The sequence below is a fragment of the Saccopteryx leptura genome, chromosome 4, assembly GCF_036850995.1.
Source record: "Saccopteryx leptura isolate mSacLep1 chromosome 4, mSacLep1_pri_phased_curated, whole genome shotgun sequence".
In the NCBI taxonomy this organism is placed as follows: Eukaryota; Metazoa; Chordata; class Mammalia; order Chiroptera; family Emballonuridae; genus Saccopteryx; species Saccopteryx leptura.
In genome coordinates, this window is record NC_089506.1 from 211,001,040 (window position 1) to 211,027,534 (window position 26,495).

Sequence of the window (26,495 nt, forward strand, 5' to 3'; positions counted from 1 at the left end):
CACGGAAAGCCAGCTAAGGTGAAAACATTCTGTCTGGCCCTGACGGAAAGTCAGCCAACCCCTGGTGTAAAACACGAGCAGAGAGTGCTTGTCTGAGGCCCAGGGCCAGGCCCCACTGCCCCATCCGGCTTCTGGCCAGTTCCAGCTGGCGTGTGACACTTCTGGACACTTTAAAAAAAGAGACAGCAGCCTGACTGGGCGGTGGCGCAGTGGATAGAGCATCGGACTGCGATGCAGAAGACCCAGGTTCGAGAACCCGAGGTCGCCAGCTTGAGCGAGGGCTCATCTGGTTTGAGCAAAAGCTCACCAGCTTGGACCCAAGGTCGCTGGCTCAAGCAAGGGGTTACTTGGTCTGCTGTAGCCCCATGGTCAAGGCACATATGAGAAAGTAATCAATGAACAATTAAGGTGTTGCAATGCGCAACAAAAAACTAATGATTTATGCTTCTCATCTCTCTCTGTTCCTGTCTGTCCCTGTCTATCCCTCTCTCTGACTCTCTCTCTCTGTCTCTGTAAAGTAAAAAAAAAAAAGAGACAGCAGTTTCATATGTGCCAATGTGCCTTTAAAAACACTGACAAAGGCACCGGCTGATTCTCTGCTACCCTTCCTGGCTGTGCCAGATAGCGCTCTGTCAGCCACCACGCTCTGCCAGATATCCAAAGGAGCATCCCTCCGTCCCCACGACCACAGGGACTCAGGTCTGGTGAGCAGCCAACCGCAGGGCACAGTGAGGCTCAGCCACTGCCGATGAGGAGAAATAAGCCATGGCAGCCACAGCGAAGCCCAATCAGGCAGGAGGGGACCCGATGTACCCTGACTGACCTCACGGCCAGCAGCCCAGCCATGGCAACAAGCAGGTGAATTTGCTGGAAAAAGGACAAAATGTCCTTTGATTCTCACCTATTTTTAAAAATTAAGGAAAAATTATGAAATCTAGGGTCCCAGGGCCTCCAGGGGAACTGACTCATCTCCCATCAGCCTGTGGGGCTGAGGGACCCCAGGCAAGTCACTGCTGTGAGTCTGCTGCCAAGCAAGCGGAAGGAAGGCTGGGGAGGGAGGCGTGCGTGTGCACGAGCTCTACCTTCGTCTCCTGGTTGTTCTTGTTCTCGATGCCGTAGATCTCCTGGAGCAGGTAGCTGACCCGGTCGACCTGGAGAGCAGAGAGGCATTCGTCTGGCCTAACCCCACCTCCGGTCTTGGGAGTGGACAGACTTGGGAATTCCGTCTAGCCCTAACCCCTAGGAAGGCCTGCTATCTTCCCTGGCCCACTGGTACCATGGGAAGTAGGGCTGGGGCCCAAGCGGTCCTGTCCGTCCGAGACGGCCCGAAGTCAAGCTCCACGATCCCATCAACCCTATACACTCTCTGCACAGTTTCTGGAGGAAAACCGCCTTCGACCCACCTGTCAACAGCCCCACAGCATGACCAGACTCAAGTCTCATGCTGGGCATGTTCAAAAGTGGTCTGAGCGTGTTTCCTGCAGTTCCAGGGACCACAAACAGGCTCCTGAGAACCACAGTCCTTCCAGGCGGCATTCCCGAGGCAAGTGCCCTGACGATCACTAGGTTCTCCGGCCATTCTGCAACCCACAGAGGCTGGATCTGCCCGGGCTCTCCCTACCCCTCTTAAAAAACTAACCAACACAGTTCATGGGTTGTGGATAACACACCTGAACATCTACATACAAGCATAACCTAACCACAGATGGAAACAAGCTCCCACCACAGCCACTGTTAAAATCAGTCTCAGTACCAAGACCCAACACGGTGCGGTGCACAGCAGTGTGGGAGGCGACCAGGAATGATTTGTCCTGGCGGAGGGCCATGGAATTAGTAACCCCAAAGAAAAGCTGTACTGTTCTACAGCTCCTGCTGTTCCAGGACATTCCATCTTTCTTCTCAAATATTGTCAGTCCATTTTTGCCTGATACTAAGATATTTCCCAAGTTTTGTAAGGAGTAGGAGGGAAGCCAGCAGTCTTAGTTTCCTGTTTCCTTCCTTCTTCAGTCCATTCATTCAGTTAACTCAGCAAACATCTACACAATCTTACTATGTTCACGCTGAACAAGACTCAGGGTGACCACAGCCAGCGCTACTGTGCATGTGGGTACGCAGTACACATGCGTGCACCCAGTGATCCCGACTTCCCAGAGCCCACAGAGATGACAGACAAGTCAACAGGCCTGTCACCAGCTACCTAAACAGTAACCATGGTGGGCAGGGAGAATAATCCATGGAGACTACTGGATTGGTGGTATGTGTGTCCTTTAGATCAAAAGGGCTCATGACATTTCTTCTGACAGACTTACGATTTGCTTCTGCTTTAACGGCTTCACAGAGAAGCTCCCGTCGACATGCTGCAGGGAGGAAAACAGAGAGGTTAACAGCATGCTGGCCCTTCAGGCAGCTGAAGGCCCTCCCTTGGCCATTCCACATTCATGGCTAAAAAAAGGAAGGACCATGTAAAGACTAAAAAGCCAGGCCAAAGCCCTGGCCAGTTGGCTCAGTGGTAGAGTGTTGGCCTGGTGTGTGGAAGTCCTGGGTTCAATTCCTGGCCAGGGCACACAGGTTGAAGCGCCTACCTGCTCCTCCACCCTTCCCCCTATCTTTTCTCTCTTTTTTATTTATTTATTTATTTATATATTTTTTTATTTTTCTGAAGCTGGAAATGGGGAGAGACAGTCAGAAAGACTCCCACATGCGCCTGACCGGGATCCACCTGGCACGCCCACCAGGGGGCGATGCTCTTCCCCTCCAGGGTGTCGCTCTGCCGCGACCTGAGCCACTCTAGCGTCTGGGGCAGAGGCCAAGGACCCATCCCCAGCGCCTGGGCCATCTTTGCTCCAATGGAGCCTTAGCTGCGGGAGGGGAAGAGAGAGACAGAGAGGAAGGGGGGGGTGGAGAAGCAAATGGGCGCTTCTCCTATGTGCCCTGGCCGGGAATCGAACCCAGGTCCCCCGCACGCCAGGCCGCTGAGCCAACCAGCCAGGGCCTCCCCCTCTCTTTTCTATCTTTTTCTTCCCCTCCCACAGCCAAGGCTCCATTGGAGCAAAGTTGGCCCAAGTGCTGAGGATGGCTCCATGGCCTCTTGCCTAAGGCGCTAGAACGGCTCCATTTGCCAAGGAGTAACACTCCAGATGGCCAGAGCATCGCCCCCTGGTGGGCATGCCGGGTGGATCCTGGTCGGGCGCATGCGGGAGTCTCTCTGCCTCCCCACTTCTCACTTTAGAAAAATACAAAACAAACAAACAAACAAAAAAAGCCAGGTGAAGTTTTCTCAAATGTGGCCTCTGACCTCACTTCAACACTGCCCCAAAGATACCGCCTTCTGCCCTGGTCAAGTACTTCAGTTGGTTAGGACAAATAAAAATCAACCAATAAACACTTAAATAAGTGGAGCAATACATCAATGTCTCTCTCTCTTTTCCCACTTCCTCTCTCTAAAATCAATAATAATAATTAAAAAAAAGATACCCCTCCTGGGTCCCACTTTGACCTGCAAAACCAAACCCTCCCTGGATAGCTCTCAAGCACACTCAAGTTTTTAAAAATTTTTTTTAATTTATTATCTTTTTTTTTAAGTGAGAGGAGGGGAGATAGCGAGACAGACTCCTATGTGTGACCCAACCGAGATCTACCAGGTAACCCTGTCTGGGGCTGATATTCCAACCAGTGAGCTATCCTCAGTGACCAGACTGATACTCAAACCAATCAAGCCACTGGCTGTAGGAGGGAAAAAGGAGGGAAGTGGGAGGGAAGGGGGAGAGAAGCAGGAGAAGCACACTTCTCCTGTGTGCCCTGACTGGGAATCGAAACTGGGACATCCATACACCAGGCCAATGCTCTATCTACTGAGCAAACTGGTCAGGACATTGTTTTATTCTTTTTTGAGAAAGAGAGAGAGAAGAGAGGAGATTAAGAGAGAAGAGAGGAGAGAGATGAGAAGTATCAACTTGTAACGGCGGCACTTTAGTTATTTGTTGATGTTGCTCACTGACTGCTTCTCGTATGTGCCTTGATTGCGCTGGGGGGGGGGGCTCCAGCTGAGTCATTGACCCCTTGCTCATGCCAGAGACCTTGTGCTTAAGCCAGCGACCACAGGAGCATGTCGACAATCCCGTGTTCAAGCTGGTGACCCCATGTTCAACGGGGAGACCTCAGAGTTTCGAATCTGGGATCTCAGCGTGCCAGGCTGAAGCCCTATCCACTGCGTCACTGGTCAGACCATGCTCAAATTTACTATCATTAGCTAAGTTCTGATGATGGACAAGAGCCTTCCCAATGGCAAGAAGCAATACCTAAACAGCAAGAACTAGACACCAGTTCTAGCCCTCCGGGGCTTGGTCTAGTCACAAACAAAGCACAAGAGCATGCACATGCACGCATACACAGAAAACCCGAAGGTCTAAAAACTGTAAGAACAAAACAGCAAACTTGCTCAGTGGTAGCTGAGGAGACACTGTTCAGAGTCAACAGGGTTAATTAAAGTGTGAGATCTGAGATTTTATAACACCAATTATCCTTTTAAATCAACTGAGACTAGCAATTGGCATTTTTTGATAAAGCTGATAGGTTCCTACAGAAGTCTGAAGTATGTTGGACTCCAAAAATAATGCATTTTCTCACGGGGCTCTAACCTGGAATGGAATGTTTGCCAGCAATGGCCCAACAGCCTTGGCCAGAGAAGCAGACGGGTAAACAGTTACTATCTCTTCTCATAGACAAAGCTTAGGGAGCACAGCCAGCAATTCCAGAACTGCAAAGGGAGAGGGCCGATCTCTGCCCTGGGCACTCGGCATCACCACAGCCCCAGGAGGCCAGGGAGAGCACTGGACAAATGGGCCAGAAAGATCTCAGGCCTGGCTCTACAGCACTGACCCCTGGGGTATCTGGAATGACCCAGATGACAGGGACAGGCCAGTCTCTGCACTTAGGGTTCTCGGGGCTGTAGATACACACCCGGGTGAAGAAGATGGGGTCAGTAGGATGTCCAGGAGTGGTGGAAATTCCAGAATAAGCGGTCTGAGCCTGGTTTCCTTGTGAGGTCCTTGATCTTTATCCACATAGGCCACAGGCTAATGCTAAAAACACTATATAACTGCAGAGCGCCAACCAATATCAGACAGCACTGGGGGTGGAGGGATGTCGTATGAAATTTTTTTTTTAATTCATCCTTTTTTAAAAATAATATATATTTTTTACATTTTATTTACTCATTTTTTAGAGAGAGAGCAAGAAAGAGAGAAAAGGGGGGAGGAACAGGAAGCATCAATTCCCATATATGCCTTGACCGGGCAAGTCCAGAGTTTTGAACCGGCAACCTCAGCGTTCCAGGTCGATGCTTTATCCACTGCGCCACCACAGGTCAGGCAGGTGTGGAATTTTCAAACAGGGGACACACCCTACTACCTCTGGTAAGGGTCTCAGTGAGCAGGGACCCTGTCTCAACAGTCGGCCACTTACTCGCTGCATGGATGGACACACAACACTGCCTGGCCAGTAGTGACCGGGTAAGTGAAACTGTCTGGACCTGGCAGTGCCTAACACGGAGACTGTGCTGAGGCAGATGGTCCTCACCACCGAGCCCACTCCCTGTAAACACAGCCAGAAAACATGAACAGCTAGGCACCTGGGGACCTGGGTCTATGTGGAAAGAAGGGGCAAACACCTAAGTTCAAAAACATGTAACACTAGCTAAAGGTAGCCCTGCCCGGAAAACTGGGTCAGTTAGAGCGTTGTCCAGATACGCAAAGGTTGCTGGTTCAATCCCTGGTCAGGGCACCTACAGGAACAAACCAATGTTTACATCTGTTTGTCTCTCTCCCTTCTTCTCTAAAAGTCAATAAATAACGTTAAAAAAACCCCAAACACTAGCTAAAAGTAACATTAAATGAATCCTTCCATGGAAATGGCCTCTTTAAAAATGGGACATGGCGCCCTGGCCGTGGCTCAGTGGTAGAGCATCGGCCTGGCGTGCAGGAGTTCCGGGTTCAATTTCCGGCCAGGGCACACAGGAGAAGCGCCCATCTGCTTCTCCACCCCTCCCCCCTCTCCTTCCTCTCTGTCTCTCTCTTCCCTTCCCGCAGCCAAGGCTCCATTGGAGCAAAGATGGCTCAGGCGCTGGAGATGGCACCATGGCCTCTGCCTCAGGCGCTAAAATGGCTCTGGTCGCAACAGAGCAACGCCCCGGATGGGCAGAGCACTGCCCCCTGGTGGGCGTGCCGGGTGGATCCCAGTTGGGCGCATGCGGGAGTCTGTCTGACTGCCTCCCTATTTCCAACTTCAGAAAAATACAAAAAAAAAAAAAATCGGGACATGGCCTGACCAGGCAGTGGCACAGTGGATAGTGTCGGACTGGGACGTGGAGGACCCAGGTTCAAAACCCAAGGTCACCGGCTTGAGTGCGGGTTCATCTGGTTTAAGCAAGGCTCACCAGATTGAGTCCAAGGTCGCTGGCTTGAACAAGGGGTCACTTGCTCTGCTGTAGCCCCCTAGTCAAGGCACATGTGAGAAAGCAATCAATGAGAAACTAAGGTGCCGCAACAAAGAACTGATGCTTCTCATCTCTCTCTCTATCTGTCTATCCCCTCTCTGTGTCACCAAAAAAAAAAAAAGGAGACCTGTCTAGCTGGGGCCCCCAGGAGAGCCTGGGTGTCTTTTCCCCCCACCACCCACAGCATGACACAGCACGTCTGGGACGTGCTAGGCAGGGGCAGACCCTCGTCCACCCTACCAGCATTCACTAGCCTCCACGGTATGCAGAGGATATGACAAACCAGGGCTCCCTCTGCCCTCACGGACGCCCAATGAGTGGGTACAACAAATGTCTGCCCAAGAGTCAGGAAGGCCCCAGTGGGGAGGACTGCCCAGCCCTAAGCGACCAGGGGGATGCCACCTTCTGGAGGCAAGGCAGGACCAGCCGTGAACATGCAAGGACCTGCGGGGGCCTCCGAGGCTGTGATGACAGCCAGGATCCTGGGTCTGGGGGAAAAGCCATGGCCTTAAGAGCTGGTGGCTCTGGACGATCCCTTCAAATCCCAGAGGAAAGCGGGTCTGACCGGAGTCCTCTGCATGGGCACCCCGCCCGTGCTGGCAGGTTAGAGGGGCTTCCAGAGGGCTGGCCTCCCCAGAACATGCCCTCACCACACTCCATGTGCCCTTTGGAAAGCCTCCTGAGAGGCATCATCTGTCCTGGAGCCTGGAACGGCTGGGGAACCTTCCATCTGTCCTGGGCTTCCGGCGTTTAGCCCACGTGGCCTGGCATGATCCCCAAGTTGAGACTTCTGGTCTCAAAACACCATCTCTCTGGCCATAGCTCCCAGCTCAAAGGGCAGGATGGCACTTACCTTTTCAAAGGCAGCCAACAGCACGTGGGCATGGCCAGTCACCTCCACAACTGCCCAGGAGAGAGGGGAGAGAGAGAGAGGGGAGAGAGAGAGAGGAGAGAGCACTCAGGCGCTGCCCTGCCAGCCCAGCTTCTTGTCCTCCTTCCTCAGCAGCTGCTCTCCCGGCTCTCAGCCCACAGGCCCACACCCCTAGCGGGCTTCTCCTCACGGTGCCTCCCTCGCCTGGGGGCCCTACCGCTGTCTGGCTCACACGTCAACCCCCTCCAAAGTGGCCACTCTAGCCTCGCTCTGCGCTTTGCACAGGAGGGACATCTCAGGCAGGGCCGAGAGCCCAGACCTGCAGAGCTCCAGCATTCACACCCCAGGCTGGGGCCCGGGAGCCCACAGCTGTGGACAGGTGACCAGGCAGGAAATCAGTGTGACCTGTGGGGGTGGCCTGTGTCGCTCCCCGCCGCTCTGTTGTCTCCATCATTCCACAGAGGGTGGGGAGCTGGACAGCAGAGAGGAGATGGAAGGACAGCTGCTTGAGCCCCACTGCCCTAAACCTGCTAAGAAGGCTGCTGCATCCTTCATTTTTCCTGGATAAATTCCTCCCCGCTGACGGAGAGAGGAGGGGGCCTCAGGGCGTGGCCCCTTCCCGCAGGGCCACACGCTGGCAGGAAGAACCGAAGAAGAAAAAGGCTTCTCACCGTCCCCTTCGTCCACCACGGCCTGGATGACCACTGGAAACACGCCCCGGTCCAGGTCAAAGTTCAGCTGAGGAGAGAAGCCAGTGGGAACAGTGAGACGGAGGGCGTGGAGCAGGGAGGGCGCAGTGCAGCACAGCTCGTGAGGACAGAACAGGGAGGGAGACAGAGGCCGGGCTATGTCTTTTTCTTTTGTGGTAAAATAAATAAAAACGGTAAATTTGTGTTCAATTCAGTGGCATCAAGTACATCTGTAAGCTCATGCAACTATCACCACCATCCATTTCCAGAACCTTTTTTTCGTCCCAAACAGTAACTTGTCTCCATGAAGCAATTACTCCCATCCCCTCCTCGGCCCCTGGTGAGCACCCCCAACCTCCTCTCTATGCATTTGTTCTGGACACACACTTCATACGAACAAAACCACACAGTTGTCTTTTGTCTGGCTTCCTCCACTCGGCATGTTTTCTGGGTGCACCCGGGCCACAGCGTGTCAGGCCTTCCTTCCTGCGGAGGCTGAGCGTGGCTATCTGTGCGGCGGATCCAGGGCCCTCCGTGCACACCGGGTTGCTCCCCTGGGCTGCCATGAGCACTGCTAGACAAGCTCTGGTCCGTTCCAGTTGTCCTGGGCACAGCCAGGCGTGGAAGCGCTGGGTCACACGGGAAGTGTGTGTTCAACCTTGTGAAGAAAGGTACCTGGTGTGGCCCCAACCAAAGATGGAAGGAAAGCGCAGACCATGTGGCAGCTCTGAACTCCAGGAGAAACCTGCTGTCCCTGTTCCTTCTCCTCCAGTTTTTTCTTTTACAGAGACAGAGAGAGAGTCAGAGAGAGGGATAGACAGGGACAGACAGGCAGGAACGGAGAGATGAGAAGCATCAATCATTAGTTTTTCGTTACACATTGCAACACCTTAGTTGTTCATTGATTGCTTTCTCATATGTGCCTTGACCGCGGGCCTTCAGCAGACCGAGTGACCCCTTGCTGGAGCCAGCGACCTTGGGCTCAAGCTGGTGAGCTTTTTGCTCAAACCAGATGAGCCCGCCCTCAAGCTGGTGACCTTGGGGTCTTGAACCTGAGTCTTCCACATCCCAGTCCGACGCTCTATCCACTGCGCCACCGCCTGGTCAGGCCCTTCTCCTCCAGTTTTAACCCCTTGTGGTCTCTGCTGCTCTCAGGCCAAAGGCTACTACTCTCCTCCCCACACCTAACCACTTGGGTGTGGTCTCCAGATCTTCTCACTAGGGAGTAGGGGTATGGGACAGGTCACAGCGAGCCCACAGGACAGAGGCAGCCAGCTGACACCCAGAGCAGGGAAGGCACGCGGGAGTGAGGCCTGGAGAGTGCCTGGGGGTCTCCGGTCGTCAGCAGGGCAGGGTCAGACTCAGAGCTGCCAGGTTGGATGGAGTAGAGCTCCATGACCCAAGCCTCAATTTCCCTAACTAAAAATGACATCAAAGCTGTGTCTAGCCCTGGCCGGTTGGCTCAGTGGTAGAGCGTCGGCCTGGCGTGCAGGAGTCCTGGGTTCGATTCCCGGCCAGGGCACACAGGAGAGGTACCCATCTGCTTCTCCACCCCTCCCCCTCTCCTTCTTCTCTGTCTCTCTCTTCCCCTCCCGCAGCCAAGGCTCCATTGGAGCAAAGATGGCCCGGGCACTGAGGATGGCTCTGTGGCCTCTGCCTCAGGTGCTAGGATGGCTCTAGATGCAACAGAGCGACGTCCCAGAGGGGCAGAGCATCGCCCCCTGGTCGGCATGCCGGGTGGATCCCGGTCGGGCACATGCGGGAGTCTATCTGACTGCCTCACCGTTTCCAGCTTCAGAAAAATGAAAAAAAAAAAAAAAAAGCTGTGTCTAATAAAGGCTCCGAGCACGGTGCTGGGAGCACATGAGTGTGCACTAGCTCCATGTGCTCAGGCAGCGGGAGCCGAGGGCCTTGCAGAAAGACACAGGCTTGGAGCCCAGGAACACCAGACTTTGTGGGAGCACGCTCAGGCCAGCTACGTGGGGCGAGGTGCGGGATGTGTCCTGGCCTACCCAGGACCCAGCCAGGATCCATGCTTCCTGCAGCTTCAGGGTAGAAGGCTGCACCCCGGACACCTGGACAGGACGGAAGGACCCCCTTTCCTGCCTTGCTCTGAAATGACCCCGGGGAGGTGATCACCAAGGCAAGAGTTACATATCTGGGGGACAGGGGTCCCTCTGAAAGCTTATTCCTGCCCTCTCTACCTTGAGTCAGGTCACACGGAGCAATCTTGCCATGGTCATCCCCAAGTTACCCTAGTGACAGTGACTCTGGGTGGGCTACACAGGTACTACCATCCAAGGGCTACAATTAAGCCTAGGAGGGGGTTGTTCAGGCGACAGCCTAATGGGGAGCAGAGCTTCAGGCAATGTGGCACCTGTGCTTCCGGCCAGCTGCTGGAATGGAACCTGGCACGATGCACGGGACTCAGTGCTCTGAGGAGCCACCAAGTGATCGCATTGTCTTTCTCCCTCGCACGCTACACTGGGTCCTGCCTCTGTGGCCCAGTCCTGTTGTGCTGGCGCTGAGCTAAAAAAACCCAGCTGTCTGGGGAGGTAGGCGCAGTGGCTACACCACCAGCAGACAGGATGCTGGCCCTCCTCTTCCCGACCCCCGGCAGATGGGGCTCAGGATGGACGGCCCGAGCTAGGTAGTCCCAGTGCACACCCTAGAGCAAGTAAATGTTTCTACCTCCAGGTGACAGCCGGGAAAGCCAGGCTGGCAGAGGTAGCACAACTTGCCCAGTGCTTCGTGGAGAGAGGGACAGAGCCAGGATCGCCTCCAGGCCATCCCACCTGTGTCCTCTCAGTCCTGGGATAGGCCAGGATGCCTGGCACTCGTCCTTGAGACTGCTCTTCTCCGCCTGGCCCACCTGCCCAGATCTGTCTAGACCCCACGAAAAAGTGTAGACGGCTGCTGTCCACCATTTCAGCTGCCAGCACCCCAATCTTCCTTGGGGAAATTTGGGAACAACCTCTCTCCCACCCTGGTCTGTGCTGTCTGGCCAGAGAATGTCACAAGCCTGCCTCAAATAGAGGCCAGAGAGGGAAGCCCCCAGGCTAGGGCTGCTGGTACAGAGCGCCAGTCTGAGAGCCAGGTCGGCTCGGCCAGTGCAACCCCGTCCTGGTGACACGGACCCCAGAGGGAACCATGGCCAGTCAGCCTTCCAGAATCTAAGCCAATAAATTCCTGGTTTTCTTGTCTTAAGCCAGACCTAGGTGTGCTTGTCACTTACAACCAACAAAGTCCTGACACACACATTGCTTTGAAGGCTCTGGTGCAACCATCACCACCATCACCACCATCACCACCATCACCACCATCCATTCTGGTATAGCAGCCGTCCCAGTGCCTCCCATTAACATTCAGCTTGCTGCCTGACCAGGCGGTGGTGCAGTGGATAGAGTGTCGGACTGGGATGCAGAGGACCCAGGTTCGAGACCCCAAAGTTGCCAACTTGAGCGCGGGCTCATCTGGTTTGAGCAAAAAGTCCACCAGCTTGAACCCAAGGTCACTGGCTCCAGTAAGGGGTTACTTGGTCTGCTGAAGGCCCACGGTCAAGGCACATATGAGAAAGCAATGAATAACTAAGGTATTGCAAAGCGCAATGAAAAACTAATGATTGATGCTCCTCATCTCTCTTCGTTCCTGTCTGTCTGTCCCTGTCTATCCCTCTCTCTGACTCACTCTCTGTCTCTGTAAAAAAAATAACATTCAGCTTGCTGATTAGGTGTTGTCAACAGAGCCTAGGGCAGCACCCTACATGTGGCCTTCGGTCAACTAACTCAGGAAACTCTGACAAAAACCTACACTGGGCACCCCAATGCTGGGCCAGGGGACAAAGATGGAGGTGACGGGAGCACTGTGACCCTAGATCTTCCCAAGCACCATGGCCCAGGCCCTGCACCGCCCCTAGGGTGCCCTGATAGGACAAGCCTCCACACACGGAGCTGCCGCCCCTCCACCTGCTGTAACCATAGCTACCACACCATCCCAGCTACATCACACGGGAGGCTTCCAGGAGGCCCAGCAGAGGGCCCCAAGGAGTGTGGGAAGAGGGGAGCAAGGGTCTTCTCCCCTGAAATTCCTGCTCTGCACATGTCACGCACCAGAGCTAAGCATGCTGGGCAAGGACAGAGGCTTCCGCTCTCCCAGGGGTGGCTGGGGAAGGCATTTATTTTTACTGTAAGGAGAGAAGCTTTCTTGGGGAGAAGCAGCCCCCTAGGTCAGAAGAGAGAGCCAGGCAGCTGCTGCCGCATGAGTCACTGACAAGCTTCCAGCCCAGGCTCTGTCCTTCCCCTACCCAGGCCAGGTGGGGGTGGCACCTCGCATCCTGGCACCCTAGGGCACCCCTTTGGGCTCTTCTAGCACAAAGAAGCCCACCGAGCAGGGTCTCTGCCAGCCCCAGGCAGATGCACAACAGGCAGTGGGGAAAAGGCCGAGGGCGGAGGAAGGAAGGAGATGGGCTTTGACTGAAATAAACTGAGCCCTGCAAGGGGGCTCGCAGGGAGACCGCAGAGAAGCCACTCCAGCTTTGAGTGGGCTGTAATTACTGACCTGGAGAGATGCCCACAGTATGATTCAATAAAAAAATAAAAACTATACATGTGTGGGGGCAGGGGACCACTCCATGCCTTATCTTAATTTTGCTGTGAACCTAAAACTGCTCTTTAAAGTCTGAAAAAAATAAGGCCCTGGCCGGTTGGTTCAGTGGTAGAGCATCGGCCTGGCGTGCAGGAGTCCCAGGTTCGATTCCCGGCCAGGGCACACAGGAGAAGCGCCCATCTGCTTCTCCACCCCTCCCCCCTCCTTCCTCTCTGTTTCTCTCTTCCCCTCCCACAGCCGAGGCTCCATTGGAGCAAAGATGGCCCGGGCACTGAGGATGGCTCTGTGGCCTCTGCCTCAGGTGCTAGGATGGCTCTGGATGCAACAGAGCGACGCCCCAGAGGGACAGAGCATCACCCCCTGGTGGGCATGCCGGGTGGATCTCGGTCAGGCGCATGTGGGAGTCTGTCTGTCTCCCCGTTTCCAGCTTCGAAAAAATGCAAAAAAACCCCAAAAAAAACAAAGTCTGAAAAAAATAAAATGTAATTAAATTATAAAGCAAATTATAGCCAAGGAAAATGAAAACATGCATTGAAACAAAATCCTGTATACGGAATAGCACCGTTATGCATAATAGCCAACAGCCCGAGGAGGACACCATGCTAAGTGAAAGCAGCCAGACACAAGGTCAAACAGTGTCCGAGTCTGTGAATACGAGACGTCCAGCCTGACCTGTGGTGGTGCAGTGGATAAAGTGTCCACCTGGATTGCTAAGAAGCAACTATGAGCTGATGCTTCCTGCTCCATGTTGATCCGTGAATGCAGAACTCACAGATACAGGGGGCCAACTATACATATATAGTTGTGTATTATTATATAGCTCTCTTTCTTATTCCATGACCCTCTGCAGAAATAACCACTGTCCTTGGCTTGATGAGTATCTTTTCTGGCTTTTACACACACACACATTATACCTGCAGAAATGGGTGTGTGCGTTTTTGTGGTAGCCACATACATGAGATGATACTGCCTTGTTTGCAGCTTGCCCTTCTCTAAGCCCAGAAGGGACTTCCCACATCAGTATGCACAGGATAGCCAGATCCCTTTCATGTGCTTTAAGGCTGCATGGCATCCCTTAGCAGATGTGAACTAGGGTGCCACATTATAAATATGGGTGGTTCCAGTGACATCATTAAACTAAGCAATCCCCTTGTTTCCAATTTTTTTACTATTGCAGACCGAGCTGCAATGAACACCCTTCACATCCTGTAAGTTAGTGTCCCTGGCTGTGGAACCACAAGGTGGAAGGGATCCTGCCACGCAGCTATCACACGGTCCCGACAACCGCACCAAAGCTGGGCACCGGAGCCTCTGCTGCTGCTGCCTCATCTCAGTCACCCAGTCCAGCTAACGCCTGGACCAGACTCAATTCCACAGCCCCGCGCAGGCCCAGTGAGCACATGGACTTGGTCAGCAGCTACTCCCGATGCTGTTCACACCACGTGAGGAATCTGAGCAAACAGCTCCCACTGTGCTTGCCCCCCAGCAAAGGGGAGGGAATTCAGGTAAGAAGAGCGGGGAGTCCAGCCAGGTTACCTCATCATCCTTCCACTCGGAGAAGTCGATCTTGAAGGAAGGCAGGGAGAACTGCTGGCTCACCCCCCTCTTGTAGTGGACCGTCTCGGACCGCAGGGCGGGGCTCCTGGGGCTGTACCTGAGGGGGCCGCCGAGAGAAAAGACGGTGAGCCCCGGCCAGGAGCAAGCGTTCTGCAGCGTCCCGTCCTCAGGGTGACCCCGCCCCACAGGACCTCTGAGCAGGGGCTGCGGGCACTGGCCTTTGCAGACCTAGTAGAAACCTGACTTGCAGGTCCCCCCCCTGCCAGTCCCAGTCCTTCTCTGATGGGGCAGGAAGCCAGCCTATGTGGCCACCTGGCCTTTACAGCCCGAGGGCTTCCAGGCCTCATTCGGCTCACCACCAGTTCTGCCCGGGGCCAGCCTGGTTATTAGTCTTCCACAGCCCACACCTGCCAGACAACGCAGCTACCTTGCCAGATACCACTATGCCTTTCCATTCAGTTTTTACAGTTTGTTGACTTTTCTGAACACACAGGATACAAAAACGTTCCCAGTGCCAAGTGCCGCCGCCCCCTCCACACTTGTGTATGCTCCCAGCCACCAGGGGCCCCTGCTCGTCCGCCACCCAGGTATCACTCCTGGGAGGGTAGAGGCATGGTCACAGCTGCACGCATGGCTGTCTCCTCTTGGATATCCTAACAGCCGCCCAACTCCACTCTGCTCCTTCATTCCTCACGTGCCCTGAGCTGTCCTGCAGCCACCACGCAGAGGTGTCGTGTCCTCTGAACACGGCAGTGGCTCCACTGCAGCGCGACTCTAATTCAATCAGGCTCGACTGGTGGACACCAGGTGGCCTCCAGTATCTTGTATTCTGAGCGAGGCTTCCAGGACCCTCTTTTGCATACCTCTGAACCACACATGCAAGCGGATCTCCACCATAAAGTTCCAGAAAAGGAACGGCTAGGTCAAAAAGACACACATTAGGCCCTGGCCAGTTGGCTCAGTGGTAGAGCGTTGGCCTGGCGTGCAGAAGTCCTGGGTTCGATTCCTGGCCAGGGCACACAGGAGAAGCGCCCATCTGCTTCCCTACTCCTCCCCTCTCCTTCCTCTCTGTCTCTCTCTTAACCTCCCACAGCCAGGGCTCCATCGGAGCAAAAAGTTGGCCTGGGCGCTGAGGATGGCTCCATGGCCTCTGCCTCAGGCGCTAGAATGGCTCTGGTTGCAACAGAGCAACGCCCCAGATGGGCAGAGCATTGCCCCCTGGTGGGCATGCCGGTGGATCCCGGTCAAGCGCATGCGAGAGTCTGACTGCCTCCCCGTTTCCAACTTCAGAAAAATACAAAAATACAAAAAACAAAAAAAAAAGACACATTTTCAATTCTGATAAACTCAGCATCTCCCCATTCAAGAATCCAACATACAACCCTTGCCCGTCTCCCTTGCCCCCCCCCCACCTGCTGTTCCTTGGGCTGCTGTCTCTCTGTCCTTGGACAAAAGATACTCTTGAGGGCCTTGGCACATCTGGCCTGAGAAACTGGCACTGCGGGTTACTCGTGTGCAGAAAGTCTCAAAGCCAGAGCTCTCAACCACCATTCCACCCCCAGATCAAATCTGGCCTCCAGTGGTCTTCTTCCACAGGACAGAGAGGGGCTCCTCTGCTCATCCCCCTGGGTCTGGCCCCGTGGACTGGAGGCAAGCCTGCTGTGCTGAAACTGCAGGTTTCAAACTTTTGGGGTTCAAAGGGCCCTTATTCAAGTAAAGCCTCTGAAAGGTCGAATATATAATTCAAGCAGACACAGAGCTGCTGGGGCCCTGCCCCCTCCCCCCGGGCTCCCAGGGACTCACACAGCCATCCCATTTAGAAATTCCTCCATCGCCTGGCAATAGATGGTGATGGCCACCCGGGCATCGGCATCGAAGGTGAACTCTAGGCTGTAGAGGACATGGGGCTTCTCGCTGTCCTCGGTGGGGCTGTCGGCACCATCTTTGTACCTGCCAGGGAGGCAGAGAACAGGCAGTAAGGTCAGGGGGCACGCCTGCAAGAGCATGCCCACCCTGCACAGCACACACCACACCTGCAGGGACCCCTGAGGGCGCTGCCTGGCTGTACCCTGCCTTTCTATAAACATGGAAGCCCACTACCTGTTTCAATAATAAGGCCCAAAACTCAGGGTTCTCCTTCCCTGGTCTCCTACCCACAGAAAGGGAGACAAGTCCTCCATGATAGCCCCAGAAGCCCCCAGGTTTAACACTGCATCACTCTTGGCTATGGGGCGTCCTGTGCACTGTGAGACACCCGGCAGCCTCCCCGGTCTCTGCCTACGAGACACCAGGAACACTACCCCCTCCAGCTGTGACAACCAAAGATGTCTCCAGACACAGCCCAACATCACTGGGGTAGAGTCACCCGGTTGAGAACTCCTAGCTTAGAGAATGTGCAGGGGACAAAGGTTACCTTACGAGCCGGAGCGAGTCTTTTCGGATGTTCACCAGGCTCCTCAGTGTCTTCACGGGCTCATGGGGTGCAGGGGTGACATAAGGAAACTAGAAGGGAAAAACCCAACGCAATCCCAGATGACTTCCCAGTGGGGCAGGGAACAGGAAAAGGGGATAATTCCGGCACCCACTATGTGCTCCAGGGCCCTAAGGCCGAGCACTGGGTGATACTATTCTCATTCATGTTAACGTAAACTGCAGGAGGCCCTGGCTAGTGGCTCAGTGGGTAAAGTGTTGGCCCTGCATATGATGTCCTGGGTTCGACTCCTGGTCAGGACACATAAGAGAAGCAACCACTGCTTCTCTTCCCTCCCTCTCCTCCTTCTCTCCTTCTTCCTCTCCTGCAGCTCCACTGGTCCAAGCATCAGCCCTGGGCACTGAGGATAGCTCAGTTAGCCCAAGTGCTTCAGCCTCAGGTACTAAAAATAGCTCAGTTGATTCGAGCGTTGGCCCCAGACGAGGTTTGCCAGGTAGATCCCAAAAGGGCGCATCGAAGAGTCTATCTACCCTCAAAAAAAAAAGTTCCAGCCATGTGGCCATGGTCCCTTATTCCAGGAAGGACTCTCAGTAAATGTGACTTGGCCTGAGGGGTCTGTGGGAGCAATTAAGGTTGGGATTCTTAGGCCTCATTCCCAGAGGTGGGGCCCAACATCCTGCTGCTGCCATGAACAAGGTGGGCTTTCCATTCAAGGTCAATGGTCAACAAAGAGTCTGGAAGGGACATATGCACATACACGCACACGCACACATGTGTAAAACTGGTGGCGCCTGAGAAACGTGGATGTGTCAGTGTCAGTTTCCTGCTGGTGCACTGGAGTTTTAGAAGACGTCATCACCAGGTAAAAACTGGGACCTCTCGGTATTATTTCCTACAATTGCAGGTGAATCTATGATAGTCTTGAAGTTAAAAAAACAACAACAGACTTAACAGGATGCCTATATAAGCCAGGCCGCAGGTCAAAGCTGAGGTTCAAAGATGGGGAAAGCAAGGTTCTGTCCTCACTCTCATGGAGGGCGGCAAGGCCAGTACTCTGGGCCCCAGCCCCCAGCCCCCAGCCTCTCGTGCATGAAAGGATCAAGATACGTCAATCAGCTGCTCTGTGACCAACACAACTTGGAGAACCCTGGTCCAGAGACCCCCCACCCACCCTAGACCAGGGAGGCCCAGTGTCTCCTGAGAGAGAGGGCTCCCACCTGGCTCCTCACTCCCACTGGGGACCCAAATCCCCATTCAGCATCCCCCTCAAGAGTTCTCTCCTATTCCTCTCTTTCCTTTTAGTCTCCATTTGTCAAATGTTTGCTTTTTACTGTCTGCTTCCCACCCAGGGGACGGGGCAGGATCTGTTCTCTGTCCCAACCACTGGAAGGCTCCCAGGAGCACACTAAGTGCCAAACGTACAGTGAACAGATGGAACGCAATAAAGGAACGCGTGCGTCTCTGGTGACTGGTGAAGGTGAACTTGTAAAAAATATTCACCAGCTGTTTGCATTTCTCCCTTGGATCATATCTCTTGCCCACTGTTCATGAAACGTGGATTTTTTTTTTTAACTTTTACCTCAAGACCATCATAGATTCACCTGCAATTATGGGAAATAATGCAAAGAGACCCTATATGCCCTTTACCCAGTTTTCCCTGGTGATGGTGTCTCTTAAAACTCCAGTGCAGCCTGGCCTGTGGTGGCGCAGCGGACAATGTTGACCTGGAACGCTGAGGTCGCCAGTTAAAAACCCTGGACTTGCCTGACCAGGCGGTGGCGCAGTGGATAGAGCATCGGACTGGGATGTGGAGGACCCAGGTTCGAGACCCCGAGGTCACCAGCTTGAGCGCGGGCTCATCTGGTTTGAGCAAAAAGCCCACCAGCGTGAACCCAAGGTCGCTGGCTACAGCAAGGGGTTACTCAGTCTGCTGAAGGCCCACGGTCAAGGCACATATGAGAAAGCAATCAATGAACAACTAAGGCGTTGCAACACGCAATGAAAAACTAATGATTGATGCTTCTCATCTCTCTCCGTTCCTGTCTGTCTGTCCCTGTCTATCCCTCTCTTTGACTCACTCTCTGTCTCTGTAAAAAATAAAATAAAAATAAAAAAAACTTAAAAAACAAACAAACAAAAAAAAAAACCCTGGACTTGCTGGGTCAAGGCACATATGACAAACAAGCAATCAACAACTAAAGTGAAGCAACTATGTGTTGATACTTTTCACTCTCCCCTTCCCCTGGTAAAAATCAATTAAATAAAATCTTTTTTTTTTTTAACTGAGAGGCGGTGAGGCAGAGACAGCCTCCCGCATGCATCCCGGGATCCACCCAGCAAGCACCCTACTAAGCTACACTCTGCCTACCTGGGCTGCTGCTCTGTTGCTCAGCAACTGAACTATTTTATTGCCTGAGGCAAGGCCATGGCTACAGGAAGGGAAGGGGAGGGAGGGGTGGAGAAGCAGATGGTCACTTCTCCTGTGTGCCTTGACTGGGAACTGAACGTGGGATTTCCATACTCTGGGCTGACGTTCTGCTGAGCAAACTGGCCAGGGCCAATAAATAAAATCTTAAAAAAAACAAAAACAAAAAACTCCAGTGCACAAGCAGGAAACTGACACTGGTGCATCCACATTTCCCAGATGCCTCCAGTTTTACAGCACTGTGTGAGTGCATGCATGCACACGTCTCTTCTGGATTCTAATGACCACGGATCTTGGTTGGAAAGTCATCCAAGAGGCTTGAATAGAACTGTAACTTCTGCGATCCCACTGCATGGAAGCACCCGTAGCTAGGGGGCGTCACCACGACATGCCTCATGCACACACCATGTGCCCACGTTCAGCTGGCAGCTCTGCCTGGTTTGGGATGACTTAGGGCCCACTCATCCTTGCAGCAGAGACACAAATGTCTGAAGGCAGGAGCCTCACCCCCACTATCCACATGCCCAGGCCTGCCAACACCCACCTGGACTGGGCGATTGCCTAGAAAGTTCAGATCCATATTTTCTCCAAAGAGGTAACCTTCAGGGTGGGGTGTGTCGAATTTCTCACCTCCCATGAAAAAGTGTGAAGCAAAGTAGTTTCCTGGTTAAAAAAACAACAAAAAAAAAACAGCTGTCGATTAAGGCTGGACACAATCCAGTGGGACTATCTGACGGCCAGAGAGGTTCAGCCCTAAGAAAGGCCCCACTAGGAAGAAGCCATCATGGGCCGTCCCTCACACTTTTGCTCCAGATACGGCCTCAGCACTTCCACCCAGCCTGCCTCACCTCTGTGCCCACCCCAATACCATTCCCCCTCCAGGACCTCTCCTCCTGCTAGCGACTCATCCAGTTCTCCACTACAACAGTGCTTCCTTCTCTAGCAGGTTGAGTTGTGTTTCCCACAAGGATATGTTCCAGTCCTAACCTCCAGTACCTGTGCATGTGACCTTATTAAAAAATAGGGTCTTGGCCCTGGCCGGTTGGCTCAGTGGTAGAGCGTTGGCCCGGCGTGTGAAAGTCTGGGTTCAATTCCCAGCCAGAGCACACAGAAGCGCCCATCTGCTTCTCCACCCCTCCCCCTCTCCTTCCTCTCTGTCTCTCTCTTCCCCTTCCGCAGCCAAGGCTCCATTGGAGCAAAGTTGGCCCGGGTGCTGAGGATGGTTCTATGTCCTCTGCCTCAGTCACTAGAATGGCTCCAATTGCAGCAGAGCAATGCCCTGGAGGGGCCAAGCATCGCCCCCTGGTGGGCATACCGGGTGGATCCCGGTCAGGCACATTCGGGAGTCTGTCTGTCTGCCTCTCCCCCACTTCTCACTTAGGAAAAATACCAAAAAAAAAAAAAAAAAATTAAATAATACCTGACAAAAAACAATACAAGTTGTCACCCCCTGGTTGGTTGGCGCTCTTTCTCTTACTTTATATGTTTGTTTACTGAAGTAACAGACATGAGGAAATTAAAATGTAGCATTTCATCAAAGATATAATGAGTTTTATGAAATGAATAAATAAATATTACAAACATAGTTTCATCTATTTTTTTTCACCTATGGACAGAATGAACATTACTACAGGCACTTAGAATACGCTGTTGAGCAGACGAACGTTAAAAAAGAGAAAGGAGGCCCTGGCCGGTTGGCTCAGCGGTAGAGCGTCGGCCTGGCGTGCGGGGGACCCGGGTTCGATTCCCAGCCAGGGCACATAGGAGAAGCGCCCATTTGCTTCTCCACCCCCACCCCCTCCTTCCTCTCTGTCTCTCTTCCCCTCCCGCAGCCAAGGCTCCATTGGAGCAAAGATGGCCCGGGTGCTGGGGATGGCTCCTTGGTCTCTGCCCCAGGCGCTAGAGTGGCTCTGGTTGCGGCAGAGCGACGCCCCGGAGGGGCAGAGCATCACCCCCTGGTGGGCAGAGCGTCGCCCCTGGTGGGCGTGCCGGGTGGATCCCGGTCGGGCGCATGCGGGAGTCTGTCTGACTGTCTCTCCCCGTTTCCAGCTTCAGAAAGAAAAAAAAAAAGAGAGAGAAAGGAAGGCCCTGGCCGGTTGGCTCAGTGGTAGAGCGTCGTTCTGGCGTGCAGGAGTCCTGGGTTCGATTCCTGGCCAGGGCACACAGGAGAAGCGCCCATCTGCTTCTCCACCCCTCCCCCTCTCCTTCCTCTCTGTCTCTCTCTTCCCCTCCTGCAGCCGAGGCTCCATTGGAGCAAAGTTGGCCGGGGCTCTGAGGATGGCTCTGTGGCCTCTGCCTCAGGCGCTAGAATGGCTCTGGTTGCAACAGAGCGGCGCCCCACATGGGCAGAGCATTGCCCCCTGGTGGGCATGCCGGGTGGATCCCGGTCTGACTGCCGGGTGCATGCAGGAGTCTGTCTGACTGCCTCCCCATTTCCAACTTCAAAAAAATACAAAAAATAAATAAAAAGAGAGAGAAAGGAATGTAAATTTGTGATTTCCACATTGGGTAGCTGCCCAGGCGCCCACCTTAGAGAGAACCCTGATTACAAGTGCCATTTTAACAACCGGTTCGCTGAACTCAACTAGGAATCCCACCACTGAAGGGAAAGAAACAGTCAGTGATTCCACTTACTTATGCATTCACTGGCTGATTCTGTATGCGCCCCGAATGGGGATCAAACCCACACTGATCATTCCCTTCTAAATCTACAACTTCTACTCCTCTCCACCTTGCTTGCTAACCAAGCTCCCCCATTCCCCTTCTCTGCTTTCTTACCCAGAGCATTTTTCATGACCTGATATACTATACACAGGAGGCCCTCCACATCTCAGTGCAGTTTTAAATTGTGAGAACTTCAGAGGGATAAATGCTACAAAATAAAACCTCTGGGTTAAGAGACAGTAGATGAGTATTACTTTCTTCTCTAACTATATTTTATACATTTTCTACAATTAACCTGTATTACTTTAAAACAAAAGATATATATTTTTATAATTTTTACTGATTTTAGATTTTTTAAAATTTATTCATTTTTAGAGAGAGAGAAAAGAGAGAGAGAGAGAGAAAGGGGGGGAGCAGGAAGCATCAACTCCCACATGTGCCTTGACCGGGCAAGCCCAGGTGACAATCAGGAACCGCAGTGTTCCAGGTGGACGCTTTATCCATTGCACCACTGCCTGGTCAGGCTTATTTCAATTTATGTACTTATTTTGGTTGCAGAGACATACAATATGGTGATCAAGATAACCCTTTCTAAATTATTTTATTTATTTATTTAAGTAAGAGGAACAGAAATAGACAAGACTCCCTCATGCAACCTGACCAGGATTCACCCAGCAAACTCCGTCTGGGGCCGATGCTTGAATCAACTGAACTATCCTCAGTACCTGAGGCCAAAATCAGTACCAACCGAGCTATCCTCAGTGCCCACGGATGACACTTAAACCAACTGAGCTATTGATGCTCAAACCAATCAAGCCACTGAAGAGAGAGAAGGGGAAAGAAAGGGGAAGAGAAGCAGATTGTTGCTTCTCATGTGTGCCCTGAGCAGGAATCGAATCGGTAGATCTGCATGCCAGGCCTATGCTCTATCCACTGAGCAAATTAGCCAGGGCCAATGAAAGCCTTTCAAGAATAAAAAATTGCAACTACCCTACATGTTCCTCAATAAGGAAATAAGCAGTGACAACATGGGACTACATTCTGCCTGTGAGCATGGAGCAGTTGCAAAGCACACGACTCACACAGAGGAGTGTGAAAACACCTCATAAGGCAGCCCCACAGCTCAGACGTGGAACACCCACACACAGTGAATGATCACGCATGGGAAGGAAGCCCCGGGTCCAAGACGGGCAGGAGGAGTACGAAAGAAAGACAACAACTGGAAAATGCTAACCACAAATTCTACATGGAGGTCAATACTTTCCTATGTTTTCAAGTGCTCACATTTTTAATTTTTTTTTTTTTTTTTTTTTTTTTTTGCAGAGACAGAGTCAGAGAGATGGACAGATAGGGACGAAATGACAGGAAGGGAGAGAAGAAATAAGAAGCATCAATTCTTTGTTCCAGTACCTTAGCTGTTCAATGATTGCTTTTCTCATATGTGCCTTGATGGGGGGTGGGGGGTGGGTTTCAAAACAGCAATCTTTGGGCTCAAGCCAGAAACCATGGGGTCATGTCTATGATCCCGCGCTCAAGCTGGTGACCTCGGGGTCTCGAACCTGGGTACTATGTGTCCCAGTCCGATGCTCTATCCACTGCACAACTGCCTGGTCAGGCTGTCAGCTCCTCTTTTAAACGTGTGTGTAGAATACATGTGCACAATGACCATCATTTACAACAGAAAAATGAAAACACTCTAAATTACTTAAATGATCTAATCCAGCTGAGGGAGGCACCAGGATGTTCAAAGATCTCCAGGGAATCAGAGAGAAAATGCACAAAGCACAGCTCAGTCCAGATTCTACTAAATGAAGCGTCTCAAAAGATTCATGCCAAACTGCAAGCAAGGAGGTGGGGAGGACACTGGGAAGAGTAAAACGGGGACTTCCACATTCTCCCCAAAAACATATGCATTGCTTGCATCCTTCTTTGCTAAATAGAGATTTGTTTTAAAACCCAACTTTATCAAGAGACCAGAGTTTGGGACCCTGCTACAGACTGACTGCTTGTGTGCTCCTCCCAAATTCACATGTTGAAACCTAAGCCTCAACCTGATGGTATCTGGAGGTGGAGCCGTGGGGGGTGATTATGTCACGAGGATGGAGCTCTTTTGAATGGAACCCTCACCTCACCTGGCCTGTGGAGCAGGGCTGTGGGTCTTGGGGATGCCGCGTTCTCACGACTCCTGAGGGCCACCTGCTTGGCAAACGTGGGCTCCAAGTGTCTGACTTGGTGTCCTTTCCATCAAGGTTCTAGGTAACCCAGGCTTCTGCCACATCCTCCTGACGCCGTGGTCCCACGCTGAAGCAGTCCCCAACAGCCAGCGCTACCATGCCTCAACTCAAGGGCCGGGCGTCCACTCACCACTCTGCAAACTAATGCTTCTGCTCTGTGCTGCCTGCCTCAGTCCCTCTGGGCCAACAGGCTGCTCCCACTTTGCAACTCCAAGGCAAGGCCTCTCGTGACCGCCCCACAGGCCATCTGCAACTTGCCAGCGAATTTTGTTTTTCCTTGTGTTTTGGTTGGTTCACACTCTGTCCTCCTCTTGCCAAGACCAGAGGTCATATGTTCACTGCCCCATCTCCCCAGTGCCTACCACCATGGCCTGTACACAGTAGGGCTCAATAAAAATTTGCCAAATAAAAGAAGGTGGATCACACTGTTATTACTATTTGACAGTCAAGAAAACAGGCACAGAGAGTTCCGGTAACCAGCTCAAGCCACACACCAGTGAGAAGTGGCGTCCACACTGAAAACCAACGCTGGCCCAAGAGCCCGTATTCTCAACTATGCCAATCCAACGGTGTTTTTCTCCCCACCAAGCAATTCTCCAATTCTCAGCAGACATCAACTCGGTGGCCCAGGGGTCCCCAAACTTTTTACACAAGGGGCCAGTTCACTGTCCCTCAGACCATGGAGGGCCGGACTACAAAAAAAACTATGAATAAATCCCTATACACACTGCACATATCTTATTTTAAAGTAAAAAACAAAATGGAAGTAGTACTGTATGTGTGAGCGACGCTGCACTTTGCAGCACCGCCACATACAGTACTCCAGGAGCACAGGATGCGGATGCTCACTGACCACCAATGAAAGAGGTGCCCCTTTGGAAGTGCAGCGGGGGCCAGATGAATGGCCTCAGGGGGCCGCATGCAGCCATAGTTTGGGGACCCCTGCACCAACCAAGCTATCCAGCCAGGGCCCTTCTGGATTTTTATGGAGGTCTCATCACACAGGCATGACTGATGCAATCACTGACCCTTGGTGATCAGCTCAACCTCCAGCCCTCTAATCACACCGGTGGCTCCCCCGGCAACCAGTCCTCATTCTCAAGTGCTTTCCAAAAATCATCTCATTGAAATAAACTCAGATGCGATTGAAAAGGGTTATAAATATCAAAAAACATCCACTTCACTTTTGTGATTCATCACTTAGGAAATTTCAAGGGTTTTAGAAGCTCTGTGCCAGAAACAGGTGAAGACCAAATACATATTTTTTATTAAAAATCACAATGATCCCTGCCAGGCAAACCATGACAGTAATAAACACTCCATGCCTTCGTCCTAAGAAACACAACTGGCCCTGGGACCTGGGACCTGGGACCTGGGACACGGGTACGGATTTTGCTCAGTTGCCCCAGTCATCATTCCCACCCAAAGGCGGGAAGCAGGAAAGGCAAGAAGACATCGGTAAAGGCTAAGAATAGCTCACTGATTTTACCAGTTGAAAATTTTTCTTACTCCATAAAAGGACAGATGCTTCCAGTCCCGGCTCCCTGAAATCCATGAAATCTGCTGCCACTAAGCCCCAGCTGGGTCTGTGTGATCAGAACATCACAGTCCCCAGAGAGTACAGATCTCAGCACTTGGAGAATACTCTACCAGGAAGGAGGCCACCAGCCCCACAGCCTGTTGGCCCGTTCCCAAACAAAGGGAAGACACTGACTCCAAGGAGGTCCCACCCACCTCTAATCTCCCTGCTTATGGAAGTCACCCATGTACATAAAACAGCACTTCTCTGCTTGCTACACTCAAGCCAGTGACTTGGCGCCTGGAACCTCCCCGGGCCTCAGTGTCCCCAGCTGTAACATGGGAGGCTTCAGTGAAGGACACTGGCTGTAGACTGAAAGTACGAGGACAGCTCGGGATGCTCTAGGGATAAAACAAGCCTTGCACAGATGGACACCTCATGGCACCTGCTTCCCAGCCGCTCTCCAGTGTGAAAGCCTACTTAATGCAATGGGATGGTTTTACAAGCTCTCGGCCCCCAGCAAGGAAGGAACACTAAGCAAAGATTCCGGTTCTCTGAGTTCCTATAACTTGTTGTAGCCAACTTTTTGGGGGGAAGGGATCCTCCTCAGTTTACACCCTTTTCTGGAAATAGCCTCCACCACCCACAGGGGGAGCTCCAGCTACCACCAGAGAACGCAGCTCTTGTCCCTGGACACAGCTGGTTGGCCAAGCTGGACACCTGACCATGCTGAGCCAATAACCAGATTCTCTTCCCTGTGGAACCTGACCGTGGAAATGGGGTGAGAGCACAGGACTTGGTCTTTGAGGGCACCTGGCAGGCAGTAGCAATAGGCTTTATGAATGTCACAGCAGCATGACGCTGAGGTCGGAGGGGAACAGGGGCGCTTCATTCTGATCGTGTTCACTTCTTCATTATCCACCCTTGGGTTCCGAAGGACACCCCCTCAGCCTTCCAATGTATTCTATTTCTTGCCTAATTTCCACAAATACCATAGCAACAGGCAA

General features: G+C 52.7%; 1 protein-coding gene across 2 annotated transcripts in view; it reads right to left on the reverse strand.

Annotated features, from left to right (window-relative positions):
* The window catches only part of MGRN1 (mahogunin ring finger 1), a 52,753-nt gene that overhangs the window by 16,524 nt on the left and 9,734 nt on the right, over positions 1 to 26,495 (reverse strand). For both annotated transcript variants that reach the window (XM_066382690.1, XM_066382691.1), the window contains exons 2-9: positions 19,616 to 19,734; positions 16,629 to 16,717; positions 16,019 to 16,165; positions 14,195 to 14,312; positions 8,036 to 8,102; positions 7,347 to 7,396; positions 2,310 to 2,357; positions 1,083 to 1,151 (exon numbers count right to left, since the gene is read on the reverse strand). In XM_066382690.1, coding sequence (XP_066238787.1) covers positions 1,083 to 1,151; positions 2,310 to 2,357; positions 7,347 to 7,396; positions 8,036 to 8,102; positions 14,195 to 14,312; positions 16,019 to 16,165; positions 16,629 to 16,717; positions 19,616 to 19,734 — 707 coding nt within the window. The remainder of the gene's footprint in view (positions 1 to 1,082; positions 1,152 to 2,309; positions 2,358 to 7,346; positions 7,397 to 8,035; positions 8,103 to 14,194; positions 14,313 to 16,018; positions 16,166 to 16,628; positions 16,718 to 19,615; positions 19,735 to 26,495) is intronic.